General features: G+C 40.0%; 1 protein-coding gene across 3 annotated transcripts in view; it reads right to left on the reverse strand.

Moving 5' to 3' along the window:
* Daao2 (D-amino acid oxidase 2) overlaps positions 1 to 17,253 on the reverse strand; it is a 61,487-nt gene that overhangs the window by 30,780 nt on the left and 13,454 nt on the right. Inside the window, exons 2-4 of one of the 3 annotated variants that reach the window (XM_067086235.1) lie at positions 15,949 to 16,191; positions 13,830 to 14,093; positions 8,423 to 8,486 (exon numbers count right to left, since the gene is read on the reverse strand). In XM_067086235.1, the coding sequence (XP_066942336.1) occupies positions 8,423 to 8,486; positions 13,830 to 13,956 (191 nt within the window). In that variant the 5' untranslated portion in view covers positions 13,957 to 14,093; positions 15,949 to 16,191. Of the gene's footprint in view, positions 1 to 8,422; positions 8,487 to 13,829; positions 14,094 to 14,806; positions 15,004 to 15,948; positions 16,192 to 17,253 lie in introns of those variants that run through there. The other 2 variants (XM_067086238.1, XM_067086237.1) reach the window with 2 other exon arrangements.

The following is a 17,253-nucleotide window of genomic DNA, read 5'->3' on the forward strand; positions in this document are numbered from 1 at the left end:
GTAGACTGATTCAATACAGGGTGATAGCAAGCACCACTGGAAGCAGTTGTTTAGCCTAGTAGGCTATATTGTATTCACCACACCTTGAACTTTGGTCCTTCAACCGGATATAATGTTAATTAGCCTAACCTACTTGCGACAGTGTTTACAAATATGATTTCTTAGGTCTGGAGAATAAGTTCAGATTAGCTATGAGCAGATGTTTGCTTGAGAAAATTTACCTACTTGGTTTGGATTTTGTGTACCTTTTCTAGGATTTAAGAAATTTGTACCAAGTTACTGTTATGTAGCCTAGCCTACTACATTACCCATTTTTGTAACGTCAATTACTTTTGACTATCATTTATTTTGTGTTGTGCATAGCCTAGCCTATGTACGTAAACCTGATTTGTTCCTTAGTGGGAATGTTTTGTATGTGATCTGATTTTGTGATATATTTTGTTAACCTTGTCAGTAGTAATGGCTGCTGCGTTGATGAATCAAGTCATATCTTAGATATAAGGTTGTTTGTGACGACCTGAGGGATATCATTTCCTTATTAGAAGATGAACTTAAAGTAACTCCTTCACCTACCCTCCGTTCTTTACAGTTTTCTGAATCTCAGTTAGCAAGGGAATATGAGTCCTTTGAAAACTTATGGTCAGTTTGCCAAGATGCCATTGATAGTTCTGAATATGATAAGGAGTGTAGAGACCACAGAGCATTGAAACGTAATGCATGGAAACTACAAACGGATCTTAAGTCTGCTATAGACTCTAGATTAGCTCAGTCACCCCTGTGGGACAAACTTTCTCTAATCCCACTCCTAGTCAAGTGGTAGTACCTGCAAAGCACCTTCCCCATCCTAAGTTGCCAGAAATAAAGATTCCTGAATTTAATGGGGAATTAAGTCATTGGAACAGTTTTGGGATTCCTTTAGTAGCCTCATTGATAGTCGTCAAGACATTGATCCAGTGTTGAAATTTAATATGCTTAGATCCTATCTCAGAGGTAAAGCCTATAGAACCATAGAAGGCTTATCCATAACAAATGATAATTATAGTGTTGCCCTTAAATTGTTGAAGTCTAGATTTGCAGATGATAAGCAATTGCTGCAACAACTACATTTACAGCTTATGAATATGAAACCCCCAGAACATACCCTTAAAGATTTAACAGATTTTCGTTTAACATTTGAACGTTTGTTATTGCAAATAGAAAGTGTAACCAAAGTACCTTGTGATGACTACTTGCTCAAAGATATAATTTCCAAGAAACTTAGTGTTCAAACTTTAGAGTATCTATTCAATAAGTACAGTACTTATGACCTGACACTGCAACAGCTTTCAAATGGAATTGGTCATCTTATAAAAGTCATGGAATGTTCCCAGTCCCTTTCAGATCAGTCTGTAAACTCAACGGGTAATCAGACTTCAAATTTAAGTTCACATTCAAAGACAAGACATAATCAAAACTTTAATAAGACCAATAGCATTTCCAAGCAAGTAACAGTGTCTTCCCAAAAAGTCAAATGTTAACACGGCAAATTCATCTAAAGTTCAGACCTCATGGAATAGGCCTTGTATGTTTTGTTCAGAAACCCATAGTTCTAAGCTTTGTTCAAAGTATCCTACATGGGAATCTAGGAAAAATAGAATAAGAGATTTAGATTGTTGTTTTGTGTGTATGAAGAAAGGTCATAGAGCTTCAGATTGTAGAGTAACACCAGAGTGTAGACATTGTAGTGGAAAACATCATACATTTCTTTGTATGAAACTAATCAATGGTAGTGCCTCTATTAACCAAGTAGCAACTAACCCTTCCCAGGTAACATCTAATAAAGGATCTAACCTAAGTAGCAGTGAGTCTCCTACCAGTCAGGTGTTAGTCGGTAATGGTAAAGGGTCTAGAACCGTAACTGTAGCTGAAAATTCTAACAGTATTGTCAGTTCAGTACAGACTGATACTCAGACCGAGAAAGTTCCTTTGACCTCAACAGCACTTCCTACCGCTATAGTTAAGATTTCAGGATCAGGTGTCCGGGAAGTAGTTCGTGTCTTTTTAGACACTGGAGCCCAGCGCACCTTTATTCATTCTGCTTTAGCATCCCGTCTCAAGTTGAAACCGATGTACTCCATTTCGCTCAAACTTATCGCATTTGGTAATCATGTTCAGACTGTAACCTGTGACGTCGTTCGTGTTGTTGTTGTGCGTGTTGGTACACAGCGTATTCCTATTTTTGCTGTAGTTTATGATGAAGTGAATACTGAGTTACATATACCTGGTATTGCTAATGTTGCAAAGAAACTCAAAGAAAAGGGAATTAAACTTGCTGATCCATATATTAACTCAGATGTCATCAGTGATATCGGACTTGTAATAGGTGCTGATTATTACTCTAGATTTGTGACAAACAGTACTTTTTGTTCAGGAGTTGTACTTTTAAGTAGTCCAGCAGGTTCCATTATTTTTGGACCTATGCCAAAATGGGCAGATGGCTCTCAGACTGTTAATAACATTAGCGTTCAGCATTCGTTTTGCGCACGTATTGGAGTTCAGTTACCAGAGTCAGAATTGAATCAAATTGAAAACCTTTGGAAACTTGATGTTGTAGGTATAAAGACAGAAACCCTTACACCAGAGGAAACTCAGTCAGTACGTCACTTTGAATCTACTTGCCAAAGGGTAGGCAATCAATATTTTGTCGAGTTACCATTCAAGAGTGATGAAAGACCAGCGACTAATTATCGTAAAGCTTATGGTCAGTTGAAGTCACTTTCCAAATCCTTTGCTGCTCGTCCAGGAATTTATGAACAGTATTCCAAGATATTCAGTGAGTATTTAGATTTGGGATTCATAGAGGAAGTAGACAACCCAGAAGTCATAGATGGATTGACTTATTATCTTCCGTATCATTCAGTGTACAAGAATTCCCCTACCACTCCAATTAGAGTCGTGTTTAATGCTTCTAGTAAAGCAGACTCAAAGTCAAAGAGTTTGAATGATTGCCTGTTAACTGGACCTAGCCTAATCAGTAAACTTGTTGAATCTCTTGTTGAATTTCGTACTAACCCGGTAGCAGTTGTTGCAGACATATCAAAGCATTTTTACGCATAGGTATTTCTCCAAATTGTAGGGACTATTGTAGGTTTTTATGGTATGACGATCAAATGCTTCAGAAAGTTGTCACCTATAGATTTAAAGTAGTCCTGTTTGGTGTAACATCATCTCCATTTTTACTTCAGAAAATACTAACCTATCACCTAGAGAATCATTCTAATCCATTAGCAAAAACTTTGATTTCACGTTTTATGTAGACAACTTTGCTCATACTTATGTACATGTAGACCAGCTGAAGAGTGACTATCCTCAAATTAATGCTATTATGTCTGAAGCATCTATGCCATTACAATGTTGGGTGAGTAACAATTCAAAATTTAATGAAGATATTGGTATTAATCAGGAGAAACTAAACTTACATGATGTTAATGTTCTTGGTATCTCATGGAATTCTGTCAGTGATGAAATATCATTATACCAAAGTAAGAAAGTATGTAAGAGGAGTGTATGCATCATCAAATCACCAAAAGATTAGCATTATCTGTAATTTCTAGTGTTTTGATCCATTAGATTTTTGTCACCAGTTTTGATCAAGGGAAAGTTATTTATACAGAAGCTTTGGAAATGTAAATATTCTTGGGATGAACAGTTACCCGAGTCATTAGTTCAAGAATTTCAGAGCATTTGCCAGAGTCTCAGTCAGATCTCTGCCATTAAATTCCCAAGATGTGTAATTAATCCAAACATTTCAGATTTACATATCTTTTTGTGATTCATCAGCAGTAGCATATGGTTTAGTAGCTTATGCTGTGGATTCAGGAAACAAATCTAGTAATCTCCTTATGAGTAAAGTTCGAGTAGCACCAAGCCCTCCACTTACCATTCCCAAATTAGAATTACTTGCACTCACACTTGCAACACGATTAGCTGAGACCCTCTTATCCAACAATGAATTTGGATTTAGAAGTTGTACATTGTGGACTGATAGTGAAGTCACAATTAGTTGGGTATATCATGATAAATCTTCAGAAGTATTTGTGAGAAATAGAGTTGCTGAAATTCGCACCTTACGAAGAGATTATAATTTGTGCATATTACATGTTCCCTCCAGTCAGAATTCTGCAGATTTAGTAACTCGAGGTGTTACCGTTTCAAAGTTAGCTAACAGTTTGATGTGGAAACATGGACCTTCATTTTTGCTTAATCCTTTGGAGTACCCGCCTCAGAAGGAATTTGTTTGCAATTCTGCAGTAGTATCAGAAATTTTAGTAGAACCAAACATAATCCAACCTATTTGTCCTGTATTTGATATGGGAAGATATTCCACTCTTACTAAAGTAATGAGAGTGATATCAAAAGTCATGAAATTTTGTAATAAGTATTTCCCTGATAAATTCAAGTTGAATACTTTACATTCCTGCATAAGATTAGCTCAGTTACAGAGTTTTCCTACTTTATTTGAATATTTGAAACAGCCAGAGAAGAGTCCTAAACCAGCTACAGAAATTTTGAATTTGGCCAAGCAACTTGATATGTTTATGAATGAAGACCAGTTGATTTGTTGTGGAGGTAGATTACAGAACTCAGATCTGTCTCCTGAAACACAATGTCCAATTTATTTACCTGCCAAACATCCCTGACCAAATTAATCATAACTCATTATCATAATCATCATTGTCATTGTGGGTTAAGTCAAACATTGCTGGGTCTTAGACAGCAATTTTGGATATCAAAAGCCAGAGTCATTATAAAGAATATCATTAGTAAATGTGTGCTATGTAGAAAGGTAGTTGGTAAGACTATCCCTCAACCAGGTCCACCTCCCCTACCAGAGGAGAGAGTCCGATATGTCAGACCATTCAGTTCTGTTGGAGTAGACTTTACTGGATCTATAACTATTGTTGATCCTGCAACTGCTAGTGACAGTGAACGAGTATATGTTTGCCTGTTTACCTGTACTACCTCAAGAGCAGTACATCTAGAACTGTGTAGTTCTCTTACTACCTCAGAATTCTTATTAGCCCTTCGCCGATTTGGTGCAAGGTTCGGTGTCCCGTCTGTTGTCATCTCTGATAACGGTACCAATTTTAGAGGAGCAGAGAGATTTCTTAATGATATCAAAGATGAACCAGAAGTAAGAACATATATGCAAGATAACAACATAGTGTGGAAATTTAACACCCCTCGTTCACCATGGAGTGGTGGTTTCTTTGAGAGACTGATTGGAAGTGTCAAGAGTAGCCTTCATAAATCTCTCTTTAAGAAACGCATCTCATTTAATGAGTTACGCACTCCTTTTATGCGAAATTGAGTGTATTATCAATTCTCGTCCACTTACCTATTTGTCAGAAGACATCCGAGAGGAGTATCTCAGTCCTTCTCATCTGATATATGGAAGAACAGTAACCCTGTTCCCACCTCTGAATTCCTTTGGAGCGGATGTTCCATATAGAGAAAATTTGGATTTGAGAGTACAGTATGCTCGACTGTCAGACCTATTGAAGAAGTATGAGAAAGTGTGGATGAATTCTTACCTCCACATCACTGAAGGAAAGACATTTAACTTGTGCCAAAGACAAATCTTGTTTGGTGAAAGTTGGTGATTTAGTACTTGTGCTAATAGAAAATAAGACTAGAGCCAATTATCCTTTAGGGTTAGTTACCCAGTTAATAAAGGGCAATGATGATGTTGTCCGAGTGCGATAGTTCATACAGCAGATGTAGAATATATGAGACCTATTTCCAAATTAATTCCATTAGAATTGCATCATGAGGTGATTCCTGATGTGGAACCCATAGCATCACCGATTCCTCCGGCAGTACCCAATGCACCGCTGAGGCCGAAACGCCATGGCGCATGCAAAGCGGAACAGTTGCGCAGAGATTTAATAGATAATGATCTCTTGTGAGGCCTTACGACAGTAGTTAGATTTGTCCTACACCCCTTTTTGGGGGGGGAGAGTGTGGTGATTTGAGAAACCACACACAATTTCTGTGTATATGTGAATCCATGCAGAGTTTCTGTGATTGAGGACTTGATTTGTTTTGTTTGTTTGTGTAACCTAAAAGTGAAGTTTAAGTTTGCAGAAGTATTGGAACTTTAGTTTGTATGAAAAAATGTATATTTTGGCATAAAGTTTGTTATGAGATTGCCCTTCTGTGCTTGAGTTTATATTTGAGATTGTAACTTTGTCATCATCAGTATGAAACCAAAATTGTAATGTTCCATTTGTCATGAGTGAAAGTATTAAATTTGTAAAGCTAATTTGAGTTTATGAAGGACAATATCATTTTGTAATGCTTATCTCATTATTTAACTGTGACTTATTTGCCACGAGTCATTTCTAATGTCGTTGTTTCCCAGCAGGCAGAAGGCGTCTGGAACAGCTACAGATAAGTCTTCCATGTTTGTAAGACTATGTTTTTTCGAAAAAGATAGTCATGTCCTATCTCCAAGACCTTGGTAGCTGTGGGAATCATATTTGTAAATCTTATATTCATTGAGATTTTGGTACCTTAGCAATAAGCTTTAGTAATACCTACCTATGACTGACTTGTTTGAGATTTTCATTAACTAGAGTACCCTGATAGCCTATTTCGTGTTTACATTGCTTACCTACCAAGTGGACTCTTGATTTTCATACTAGCTATATATGTTTCAGTTACATTTAAGTAATAAACGTGATGTTCAGTAAGGTGAAGCGTTAAAGCCTGTGATGTAATTTTGGTGTACTAGATATATATATTTTTCTTAATTATATTTTGTTATAAATTTGTAACAAGCTTTCATTTGAACCTAGACCTAATAGTAGTAGCTATATCTTGCATCAAGTCAACAAGCTACGGTAGGCGTTGGGTTGTTAGCCTAAGCTTAGAACTTATGGTGATTGTACCAGTGGGAGTAAGCCACTACAGTACCTGTCAATGTACAGATTTAGTATAGTACTAAGTACCTCAGAAACTTTACAGTTCATAAGTAACATCTAGGCCAGTGATTACTTAGCTAACCTAGAGTAACCTATCTATTCTAATGTGTTCATTCACCACTGAATGAATAGTTCTGCTAGCCCAACATCACTTGTTGGATGAATGATCAGTCTTATGTTCTGTAGCTTGCAGTTAAAGGGTGGTTGTAGACTGATTCAATACAGGGTGATAGCAAGCACCACTGGAAGCAGTTGTTTAGCCTAGTAGGCTATATTGTATTCACCACAAACACCAAACAGTCTCAAGACTGCCTTGTCTCCCTTAAGGGATAATGCAATAAAAAAATAGTGTGAAGATGCATAATATCATTTAAAAATGGGATTGAATAACCAGTCTTAACCTGCTGTTCTTAAACTCATAACAGGATTTTTAATAATTGTGTCAGAGTATTTTTGGAATTTGTGCCAGGTGTGACTACATCAACATTTGATTTTAACTGAGGGAGACCTCAGGGCCTAGAATTGAATTAAATTGAATATAGAGTTAAGGCCAAGCACTGGGGCCTATGAGGTCATTCAGCGGTGAAACTGAAATTGACAGCAAGAAGGTTTGAATGGTGTAACAAGAGGTAAACCTCGCAGTTGCACCATGAAATAATTGTTAGGAGAGGGTGGAAATTAAGATGGAAGAGAGATAATATAAAATGAGGTACAGGAAAAGGAATGAAAGGGGTCGCAGCCAGGGGCCGAAGGGACGCTGCAAAGAACCTTAAGTTAAGTTAAGTATACCTTAGTTTAACCAGACCACTGAGCTGATTAACATCTCTCCTAGGACTGGCCCGAAGGATTAGATTTATTTTACGTGGCTAAGAACCAATTGGTTACCTAGCAACGGGACCTACAGCTTATTGTGGAATCCGAACCACATTATAACGAGAAATGAATTTCTATCACCAGAAATAACTTCCTCTGATTCTTCGTTGGCCGGTCGGAGAATCGAACGCGGGACCAGCAGAGTGCTAGCTGAGAATGATACCCACCCGTACAATGAGGAACTGCAAAGAACCTTAAGTAATGCCTACAGTGCATCCCATGAGGTGCACTGACGGCACTACCTACCTACGGGGATAGACAAAGCTTTACAAAGCTGGACAACTAGTAGGGAAGAGAGAGAAATTCATTTCTCGCTAAAATGTGGTTCGGATTCCACAATAAACTGTAGGTCCCGTTGCTAAGTAACCAATTGGTTCTTAGCAACGTAAAATAAGTCTAATCCTTCGGGCCAGCCCTAGGAGAGCTGTTAATCAGCTCAGTGGTCTGGTAAAACTAAGGTACACTTAACTTTTAATTTTTGAAGCACTATCAAAAGCAGTCATTCCTGTGACTTCCAGGAGTGCGAAACATCAACAAAAATTTCTAAACATTACAGTACTTTTTCACAATTTTTTGTAACTTACAGTACTTTGTCATCAGGTGTACCTTCTATTAGATATGGACCCCACATACCGGCTGCACCGTCACCTGTAACGTTAGAGCAAGTCAGTTTTTCTAAAAAGAAAAAAATTACGTCGGTGTTTTGTAAAAAAGAGAAAAAAAAATGCTGGGTCAGGATTTTGAATCACCAAGTCAGCATTTTTTTAAAATGTTAACTTCTCTAGTTTCAGTGAGCAATTCGCTGTCTGAAAACCTAGAATATAAATTTGAACGAGATAGTGCTTCCCGTAAACTGAGATAAGAGCAAGAAAACTGAAATGAAAATATGAATTACGTTAATACTAGACACAATGCTGATAATCTTACATACATAGGCTGAAGAAGTAATGTAAGCAGCTCAGTAATTTTAAATTCATAAAAAAGGAAAATTTTCAAATTGGTCCAAATTAACATAAAGCATGGGTATGCGAAAAGAATGGCTAACAATCATATGTCTGAAATTATGCAAGTTAGAATAGTTTATAAATCTACATTTGAATGAGTACATATTACAAAACAACAATACCAGCAATACGCGATTTAAAGATAATGTATACATCATATTTATATACACAGACTAATGAGTATCCTCTAAGTGTTGTTTTTTCAGTACACTGTAATCATTTATAGTGCAGCAGATAATTGCATATTTCATAAGAATCGTTCAGATAGTGAAACAAGCATGAAATTTTGCACAAGTGCTCTTTAAAGTTCCCTCTATCAGAAAAGGGCGCTGGCCACGCAAAAAATTTAATATGGCGGCCAAATTCCAAGATGGCGGCCAGTATCGACAGATTTTGGCTAATTTTTCACTAGAATGGCATGTATTTGCTTCTAGCAATATGGTAAAGCTCTTCCATACTATTTCTTGTGAATATTATGTTTCTGTAGCTTCCCAGTACAGTTTACCTTTAAATATGGGGGCTATATGGCTGCCAAGAAAAGGTAGAAACAATAATTATAATGAGAAATAATGCCCGTTCAACAATTATCGTTTTAAGCATGGATCTTGGTTTCTGTGGTTTTAGATCCTAATGAGGCCATCTCTTTCGAATAACTCATCAATTTTGAAGGAAAATTAATAAATGTAAAAGAGTGTATGTCTGCACACAACCAGGGCACACTGGTGACATCACTGCTGTGTAACTCAGCATGGGGTTCAGTGCCAGCTAATCCAGCTTTACTAATCCTGTAATCTTAGACTAGTAGTTGTAGTATAGTTTAGTTTAGTGTCCCAAATGCTTTCTAACAGCCCCAGACCAGCTATAGTTAGATAGCCGCACCTGAATAGACAGGATGTGCCAGCGCGGGAGAGCCGAGCCAAGGGTATGGGGCTGTACATGATGGTTCATGTACTTACCCGGATGGTGTACAGATCACACGGGACTTAAATGGCACTGGATGAATGATCGGGCTAGGTGTAGGAGACCGAACCTAGTTGAATCCCATACAGGAATGTGTGCTTTGTTTAAGGTGGTAAAGGATAACCCTCGGCCTTAATCAAAAGTGAAATCATGGCAGAATGTGATGCCAATCCAATATTGAGCAGTAGAAAAACAAACTGAGTTTGTGTTGTCTTTGTCAGAAGGACAAAAGAGGTGAGCACTTGACATCACCTCCAAGTCATCATGTCCTAGACCATGATGGGTACACAATGCTGGCAAGGAACATTCCCATGTTCAGTGAAATTAATGAAATGCCACTGATAATGGATCCAGCAAGGCTGGATGAAGGTGATGGCATAGAGGCCACTCTCAGGAAAAATGCAGCAAAATACCATGTGAACTGTCGCTTGTTGTTTAACAACACTAAACTGGACCGTGCAAGAAAGCGACAATCCAATGACCAGACCAGCAACACTGAGACTAGTCGTGCAAAACTGCGCCGAACCAGTCATGACAATGAAGTTTGCATTTTCTGTGAGAAAGTGGCACCTGCATCTGATCTCAGACAGGCTAGTACTAAGGGCCTTGACTTGAAATTGCGTGAATGTGCAGAGATACTTAGTGATGGCAAGCTCCTTGCTAAGTTGACTGGTGGGGATGTCATTGCACAGGAGTTTAAGTATCACCATGCCTGTGTCTTTGTGCCCTCTACAACAGAAAAGGTCCTACCTGAGGAGCCTTGAGAAAGACCAAGGTAGCACTGAGTCAGAATCAGATGTGTATCCACTAGTTCTGTCAGAACTGATGACATACATTGTTGAAAACAACCTTTGTTCAGATGATCCAGTCACATTTCGGCTGGCAGATATTTGCCACCTCTACCAACAACGTCTGGAACAATTAGGGTGTAGAGTCACCAAGTGTAAATTCCACGAGACTCAAAGACAAACTTCTGGCAGAAATTCCAGAACTTGAGGCTCATAAATCTGGCAGAGATGTATTACTTGCATTTCAAAAGGATGTGGGAAAAGCACTTGCTCAATCATCTGATCTTTCAGAGGCAGTTATCATTGCTAAAGCAGCAAATATTCTCAGAAAGTCTATACTTGATCATCAGTCACGGTTTGATGGCACATTTTCTGAGGCTTGTGTACGAAATTCTGTGCCTCCTCTCCTGCTCCAGTTTGTAGGGATGGTTGAGCATGGGGCTGACATCAAGTCACAGTTACGATTTGGAGCATCAAAGTCAGACCAGGCCATTGCACAGCTCATGCAGTTCAACTGCTACTCCCCGATACAAAGAGGGAGCAACAACTCATAGACACTCCAAAGACAGAGAAACACCATTCCCAGTCTACATGGGACTCTCAGTCTATGCCAAAACCAGGAAGAGAAACCTGGTTGAAATGCTACATCAGTATGGCCTCAGTATCTCTTATGACAGAGTACTGGAGGTCTCTGCACAGTTAGGAGATGCCACAGTTAGCAAATATGTGGAGGAGGGTGTGGTCTGTCCCCAGTACTGCGAAAAGGGTTGTTCACCACTGCAGTGATGGACAACATCGACAACAACCCATCTGCAACTACTGCCACTACCTCCTTCCATGGAACTAGCATCTCCATATTTCAGCACCCCACCAAGGAGAACACTGGACAGGAAAAGACAGCAACTAAAGTTTGCACCTGAGAAAGTGAGGTCGGTGCCTGAATTGCCGGACACATTCACAAACATCTCACCAGCTATTTATATCCTGTCAGAGCCGTGAATGTGATCTGCAGGAATTCTTCCAGCACGAGAATCAAACATTCCCAGCTTCCCTTAGTGAGGTGGTAGGCTGTACACATGTCAGAAGTCTCAGCTGACCTCGGTCCTGGAGAGTCATGTTACACTAGAAGACAAAGAACCAAAGACTGATGTCCTCATTGTAGATGGATCAGCTTTGGTCCATGCCTTGCCACCAAAGAAAGGAAAGACCTTTGAGGGCTATGCACTTTGCGACTTCTTGCCTGTGATACAATCCTATAGCAGCAAGTACACATCATCACATCTTGTATTTGATGTATACAATACATCCAGCCTCAAAGCTGAGACCAGGCTCCAACGTGGTCAAGGAGGAAGGCGCAAGGTGACAGACAAGAACACAATTCCATCCAACTGGCGCAATTTCCTAAGACACGATGCCAACAAGACAGAGTTGTTCCAGTTCCTGGCAGACAAAGTTGCCCAGATGTCTGCCACAAATGTTGTCATTGCCACGAAAGGGTCTGCTGTCCTCAGCACTCATGAGGCTAGTCTTCAGGGACTGGAAAAGTGCTCTCATGAGGAAGCTGACACCCGCATCTTTCTCCATGCCAAATATGCCACAGAACATGGAGCCAAGACCATCACGGTTAAAGCAAATGACACAGATGTTCTTGTCGTTGCAGTCAGTGCTTTCTCCACTCTCCACAATCTAGGGCTAGAGAAGCTATGGGTGGCATTTGGCCAAGGCCAGAGCCTGCGCTGGATTGCTGTGCATGACCTGTGCAACTCTCTGGGCCAGGAGAAGGTGAATGGCATGCTCTTCTTCCATGCGTTCACAGGCTGTGATACAGTGTCAGCCTTCCGGAGCAAGGGCAAGAAGACCGCCTGGCAGACATGGAACATCTTTCCAGAGGCCTCCACTGTGTTCTCCAAACTGAGTCACTACCCTCTCAGAGTGGAAGAGAGTGACCTGAAGGTCCTGGAGAGGTTTGTCATACTTATGTATGAAAGATCCAGCACTGCTGGCACTGTGGATGAGGCTAGACTTGATATGTTTGCCAGAAAACAAAGGGCATATGAGGCCATTCCACCAACCAGGAGCTCTCCTCCAACACACCAAGCGTGCTGCGTACCAGGCTGGTTGTGTGTGGGGGCAGGCCACCCAGTGTCAGCCACAGCCAGAGAATCCTGCTGAGTGGGGATGGCAAAAGTCTGGTGAAGCATGGCAAGTCCTCTGGACAACCAACTCGCCCTTAGCCAAGAGTTGCCAACAGCTTACCAAATGTGGATGCAAAGCAGGCTGTCGGGAAAGGTGCAAGTGCTACAAGCTGGGTCTTCCTGCACAGCTCTGTGCACTTGCAAATGTGAAGTCTAGATAAATATTGCCCTCTCTTCAGTAGATAATCTAGCTTGAGCATCCAACGTGTCATGCTATGCCTACCTTCTTATCCTCGAATTTTCAAAGGTGTAGGTTGAGAGACCTATACATAGATTGGTTGCGTTTAGTCCGTATTTCTCTTCTTTTCTTTTTATGGTTACAGTCTTAGACACAATGTTGTATGTGACCATACCATTACTATTTCAGTTGAAAATAGCATATTAGTTAAACTGTCTGATCACATGAATATACCATTAAATAAAAACAGTTGGTCTCTATGTCTGCTAGCGCTGTGGATAGAAAAAAACTTTTATGGCAACCATTTTTGTACGCCATCTTGGTTACAATTCATTTAGTAAGGGTTTTCAATAAAATGTGTGGTATGGAACATTTTATAACCTAAAAGTCGAGGTTTAAAAAAAAAAAACTGGCATATTCCATCAATAGATGCTCCCAAACCAGTGAATCTCAACATAGATGGCGGCCATTTTGAAAAATAGCCGCCATCTTGGATTTCAGGTGGCCAGCGCCCTTTTCTAAGAGATCGTAGTCTTAGGAATGTTTGTGCCAAATTTCATGCTTGTTTCACTATCTGAACGATTTTTACAGCAATCTGCTGCACTATTAAGGGAAAAGGAAGGCTACATAAGTTTAATAACTAATGATCTTATAACTGAGTCTTCCAGTTTTGAATTTTGATTAACTTTTAACTCTATCTTGTACATTTTTCTAAAGCCTGTTTAACCACGGTAATCTGCATAGCTGAAGGAAAATTTTGAGAAATTTTATATATGAAATTATTAGATCTGCTGGTGACCAGGGTAAGAGGAAGAAAGGGAACATACACAGTAATAAATGCACACCTGAAGCAGTCGTTTACACACCTGTTGTGTCCGGCGTAAAATCCTTGCTGACGACAGTAAGTTGGCAGTTGGGTAATCTCTGCTTCAATGCCAAAGCTGTTCCGATCCCATTCACTCCTCCGCCGACCACAACAATCCGGAGGACCATTTTTACAGGCAAAGCAACGACAAATAAATTTAGATGAAATTCGATGCAAAATTAACGGCTACAAAAGGACGAGGAATCCAGATCTTGGTTGAAGGAGTCAAGGGCGTAACTTCAGGGGCACTTCACCGACAACCAAACTGAAAATATTTTTTTCATTTACAATAATTGATTTTCTAACCAATGTTCCGTTTTCTCTGTACAAGAGTTTTAACTCGTGCTTCGAATTTTAAACGGTTGTGATTCCTAGAAAGGGGTATGGCTTTTTCATGTACCACTGATCTTTTTCGAGGGCTAAAATAAGGAGTGCCTGTCATTATTCCTATCACTATTATTAAGTTTGTAAAAATTTATAAAGTGTTGTTAGACGTCCCGTTTCTTACCACTTAAATACAGATTCAACGGTCTCTTTATGTGCTATCAGTTTAGAACTTTATGGCACCGCAATAGTTCAGGTTTCTGAGTCACATTTCATCCAGTTTACTCAAATTATAGGTACGATAAGATGGTTTTCATCCTCTCTTGACTCTTAGACTTAAGACCAAAGTCCGGCCAGGCCAACAAAACATCATCACTTGAACCCCTGGAGAGAGTAGATGAATAATGGCAACTATCACATGGTCCTGGAAAGTGGCAAATGACCTCATGACTAGAGACTGGTGTTGGTATCCAGATCTTTTACACTCCAAGACAACAAGGCCTTAGCTTCATCCTTCCAAGACAGCAAGGATCCATCGTTGATGGGAGCCAGTAAATGCTCCGTTCACCACCAAATTAAGTTAAAAAAAATTTAGTTGTTCTCGTTGGAAGGTTTTTAACTCTTTGTAAATACTGCCACCAATTGAATATTCACCTCTTCTCCACAATACATTTCTTGATACACAAGCCAGGCATTGGCTGTCTATGGAATATCAGGTCTAAATCTTGGCTGTCTATTGTTTTACAGCTGTTTAAATAAACCTCCACCTGAGAGGAATAGCGCCGAAGTACCTTCTGATCCAACATCTGAGAAGCATGTACTGTAAGCCATCTCCCAGTTTCGCACAGACGACTGTCAGTGTCCATAACACGATAAGATAAAGGTACTTGATGAGAGAATTTCTGGTACATACCAGTTCCTTATCCCTGCACAGATGTGTGACAGTGTCAAAGAAAGCTGGGTCCCTGAGGTTACCACGTCCACGAATCTTAGGTATTTATGCCTCCTCCGTAGTTTAAATTTCCATAGGAATATTTGTTGCTAACATCATCCTCAGTCCTAACATGCAGGTGTTCGAACGTGTCTCAGTGTGTTCCCTCTTGCCAAGGCTGTTGTTCTGTAAAGACTTTTCTTCTACAATGCTTCAATGAAAGGGAAGACGCACAAAATCCAGCAACTGCCCAATGCCCTCTGAAATTATCTTAAAACCCGACATGGTCCAGGCACGAGTGCTGCGTCATTATAATATATATCATGGAAAATGGGGACAAAGCTTGTTCTTCCCAACTGTGTACCCAAAGCAAACATTCCCCGTACTGGCCACCTTTCACTAACTTGGTCCAAGTATTTGTCTCAATGCGGACACCCGCCCCTTATCAGCATCTCCCTTGGCATTTACTCACTGCCTAATCTCGCGAGCTCTATGTAAATATGGTTCATAATCTAGAACAACAGACAAGCAGATAAGTTGATAAACCAATATGCACTTTTAACATATTCAAGGACATGCATACCATTCTTAAGGACTAACAGGTGATTCTAGTTTGGCATACGTAAAAAATACACTAGAAAAATCTTGCATTAAATACTGAATAGTTCCTTAAGTAAAATTAACACCATTTTCGGCTGTCCACAGAGCATTACACTATTACGCAGCTGGCCTGTGGCAATTGCACAATATCTGCCTGCAGGGTAGTATGCATAAGTCAAGTTGGGCTGTGCAACAGCACCACTTCCTAATCCTCTGTTCTAAACGTTGTACTATAATACAGCATACAGCAAAGGGGAAGGCATACCTGATACTGATAAATCCACGAGCAGTAATCGCGATGGAATAGGCTTTAGGGAATGATGACAGCACAGGTGAAGAGCAGTGCATCCGTTCAATATCTAGTCCAGCCAAAGAATGACATCCAGTGAACAGCTAGTTGAGCCAAAGAATGACATGTGACGTAGCGAAGAAAAGTGGGGTTGGGGGGAGATTCTGGAACTCTTCTTCTCGCCACGAAGCACGCCCTCCGAGGCCACGAAATATTTGTCTGAGGAGAAGATTTTTGCTTATTATATGCCTTGTGCCGGCCCGAACCTTTTCAAGTTTACATATGGTATTCATAAGCAAAATGGTCAGCTACCTATCTGTTAGAGACTATAACGTGCATTTTTATGCGTGTATCAGTTCTTCGTTGGACGAGTGGGTTCCGTTCTCAGCTGGCACTCTCCTGGCCGCGAGTTCGAATCTCCGAGCGGCCAATGAAGAATTAGAGGAATTTATTTCTGGTGACAGAAATTCATTTCCCGTTATAATGTGGTTCGGATTCCACAATAAGCTGTAGGTCCCGTTGCTAGGTAACCAGTTGGTTCTTAGCCACGTAAAATAAGTCTAATCCTTCGGGCCAGCCCTAGGAGAGCCGTTAATCAGCTCTCAGTGTTATCCCTTTAAATATACCCTTAGTTTAACCAGACCACTGAGCTGGTTAACAGCTCTCCTAGGGCTGGCCCGAAGGATTAGACTCATTTTACATGGCTAAAAACCAATTGGTTACCTAGCAAAGGGACCTACAGCTTATTGTGGAATCCGAACCACATTATAGCGAGAAATTAATTTCTATCACCAGAAATAAATTCCTCTAATTCTTCATTGGTCGGCCGGAGATTCGAACTCGGGTCCTGCAGTGTGCTAGCCGAGAACGGTACCGACCAGTCCAACGGAGAACATATAGTTAATTCTGACAAAGCAGCTGCCCTCCATACAGAAATTATTTTGCTCTTGTAACAGCAATGGGCACGTTCATATTTGCAAGTTTTCTACGTGATTTCAATGCTTTAATGAGTGAGGGTACTTACATGTTCATGTTTGTTTGAACGCTTACTTCGATTTTTTATGAATACTGAACAACCAGGATCCTAACGACTTCGATCACCTTTGTTGGTGTAACGCCAATGTATAAAAATTAATGAATCAAATAATGGTTGCTAAGCTGCTCTCCTGGGCAGGCTACCCGTCGTTATCAAGACTTTTAACCATTGATAATATCAAGCAACCAAATGCGTCACATTGACAGTGGAGAATTTCATTCAGCTGATTGATCATATTTTAAACA

This window comes from Macrobrachium rosenbergii, chromosome 42 (genome assembly GCF_040412425.1).
Source record: "Macrobrachium rosenbergii isolate ZJJX-2024 chromosome 42, ASM4041242v1, whole genome shotgun sequence".
NCBI lineage: Eukaryota > Metazoa > Arthropoda > Malacostraca > Decapoda > Palaemonidae > Macrobrachium > Macrobrachium rosenbergii.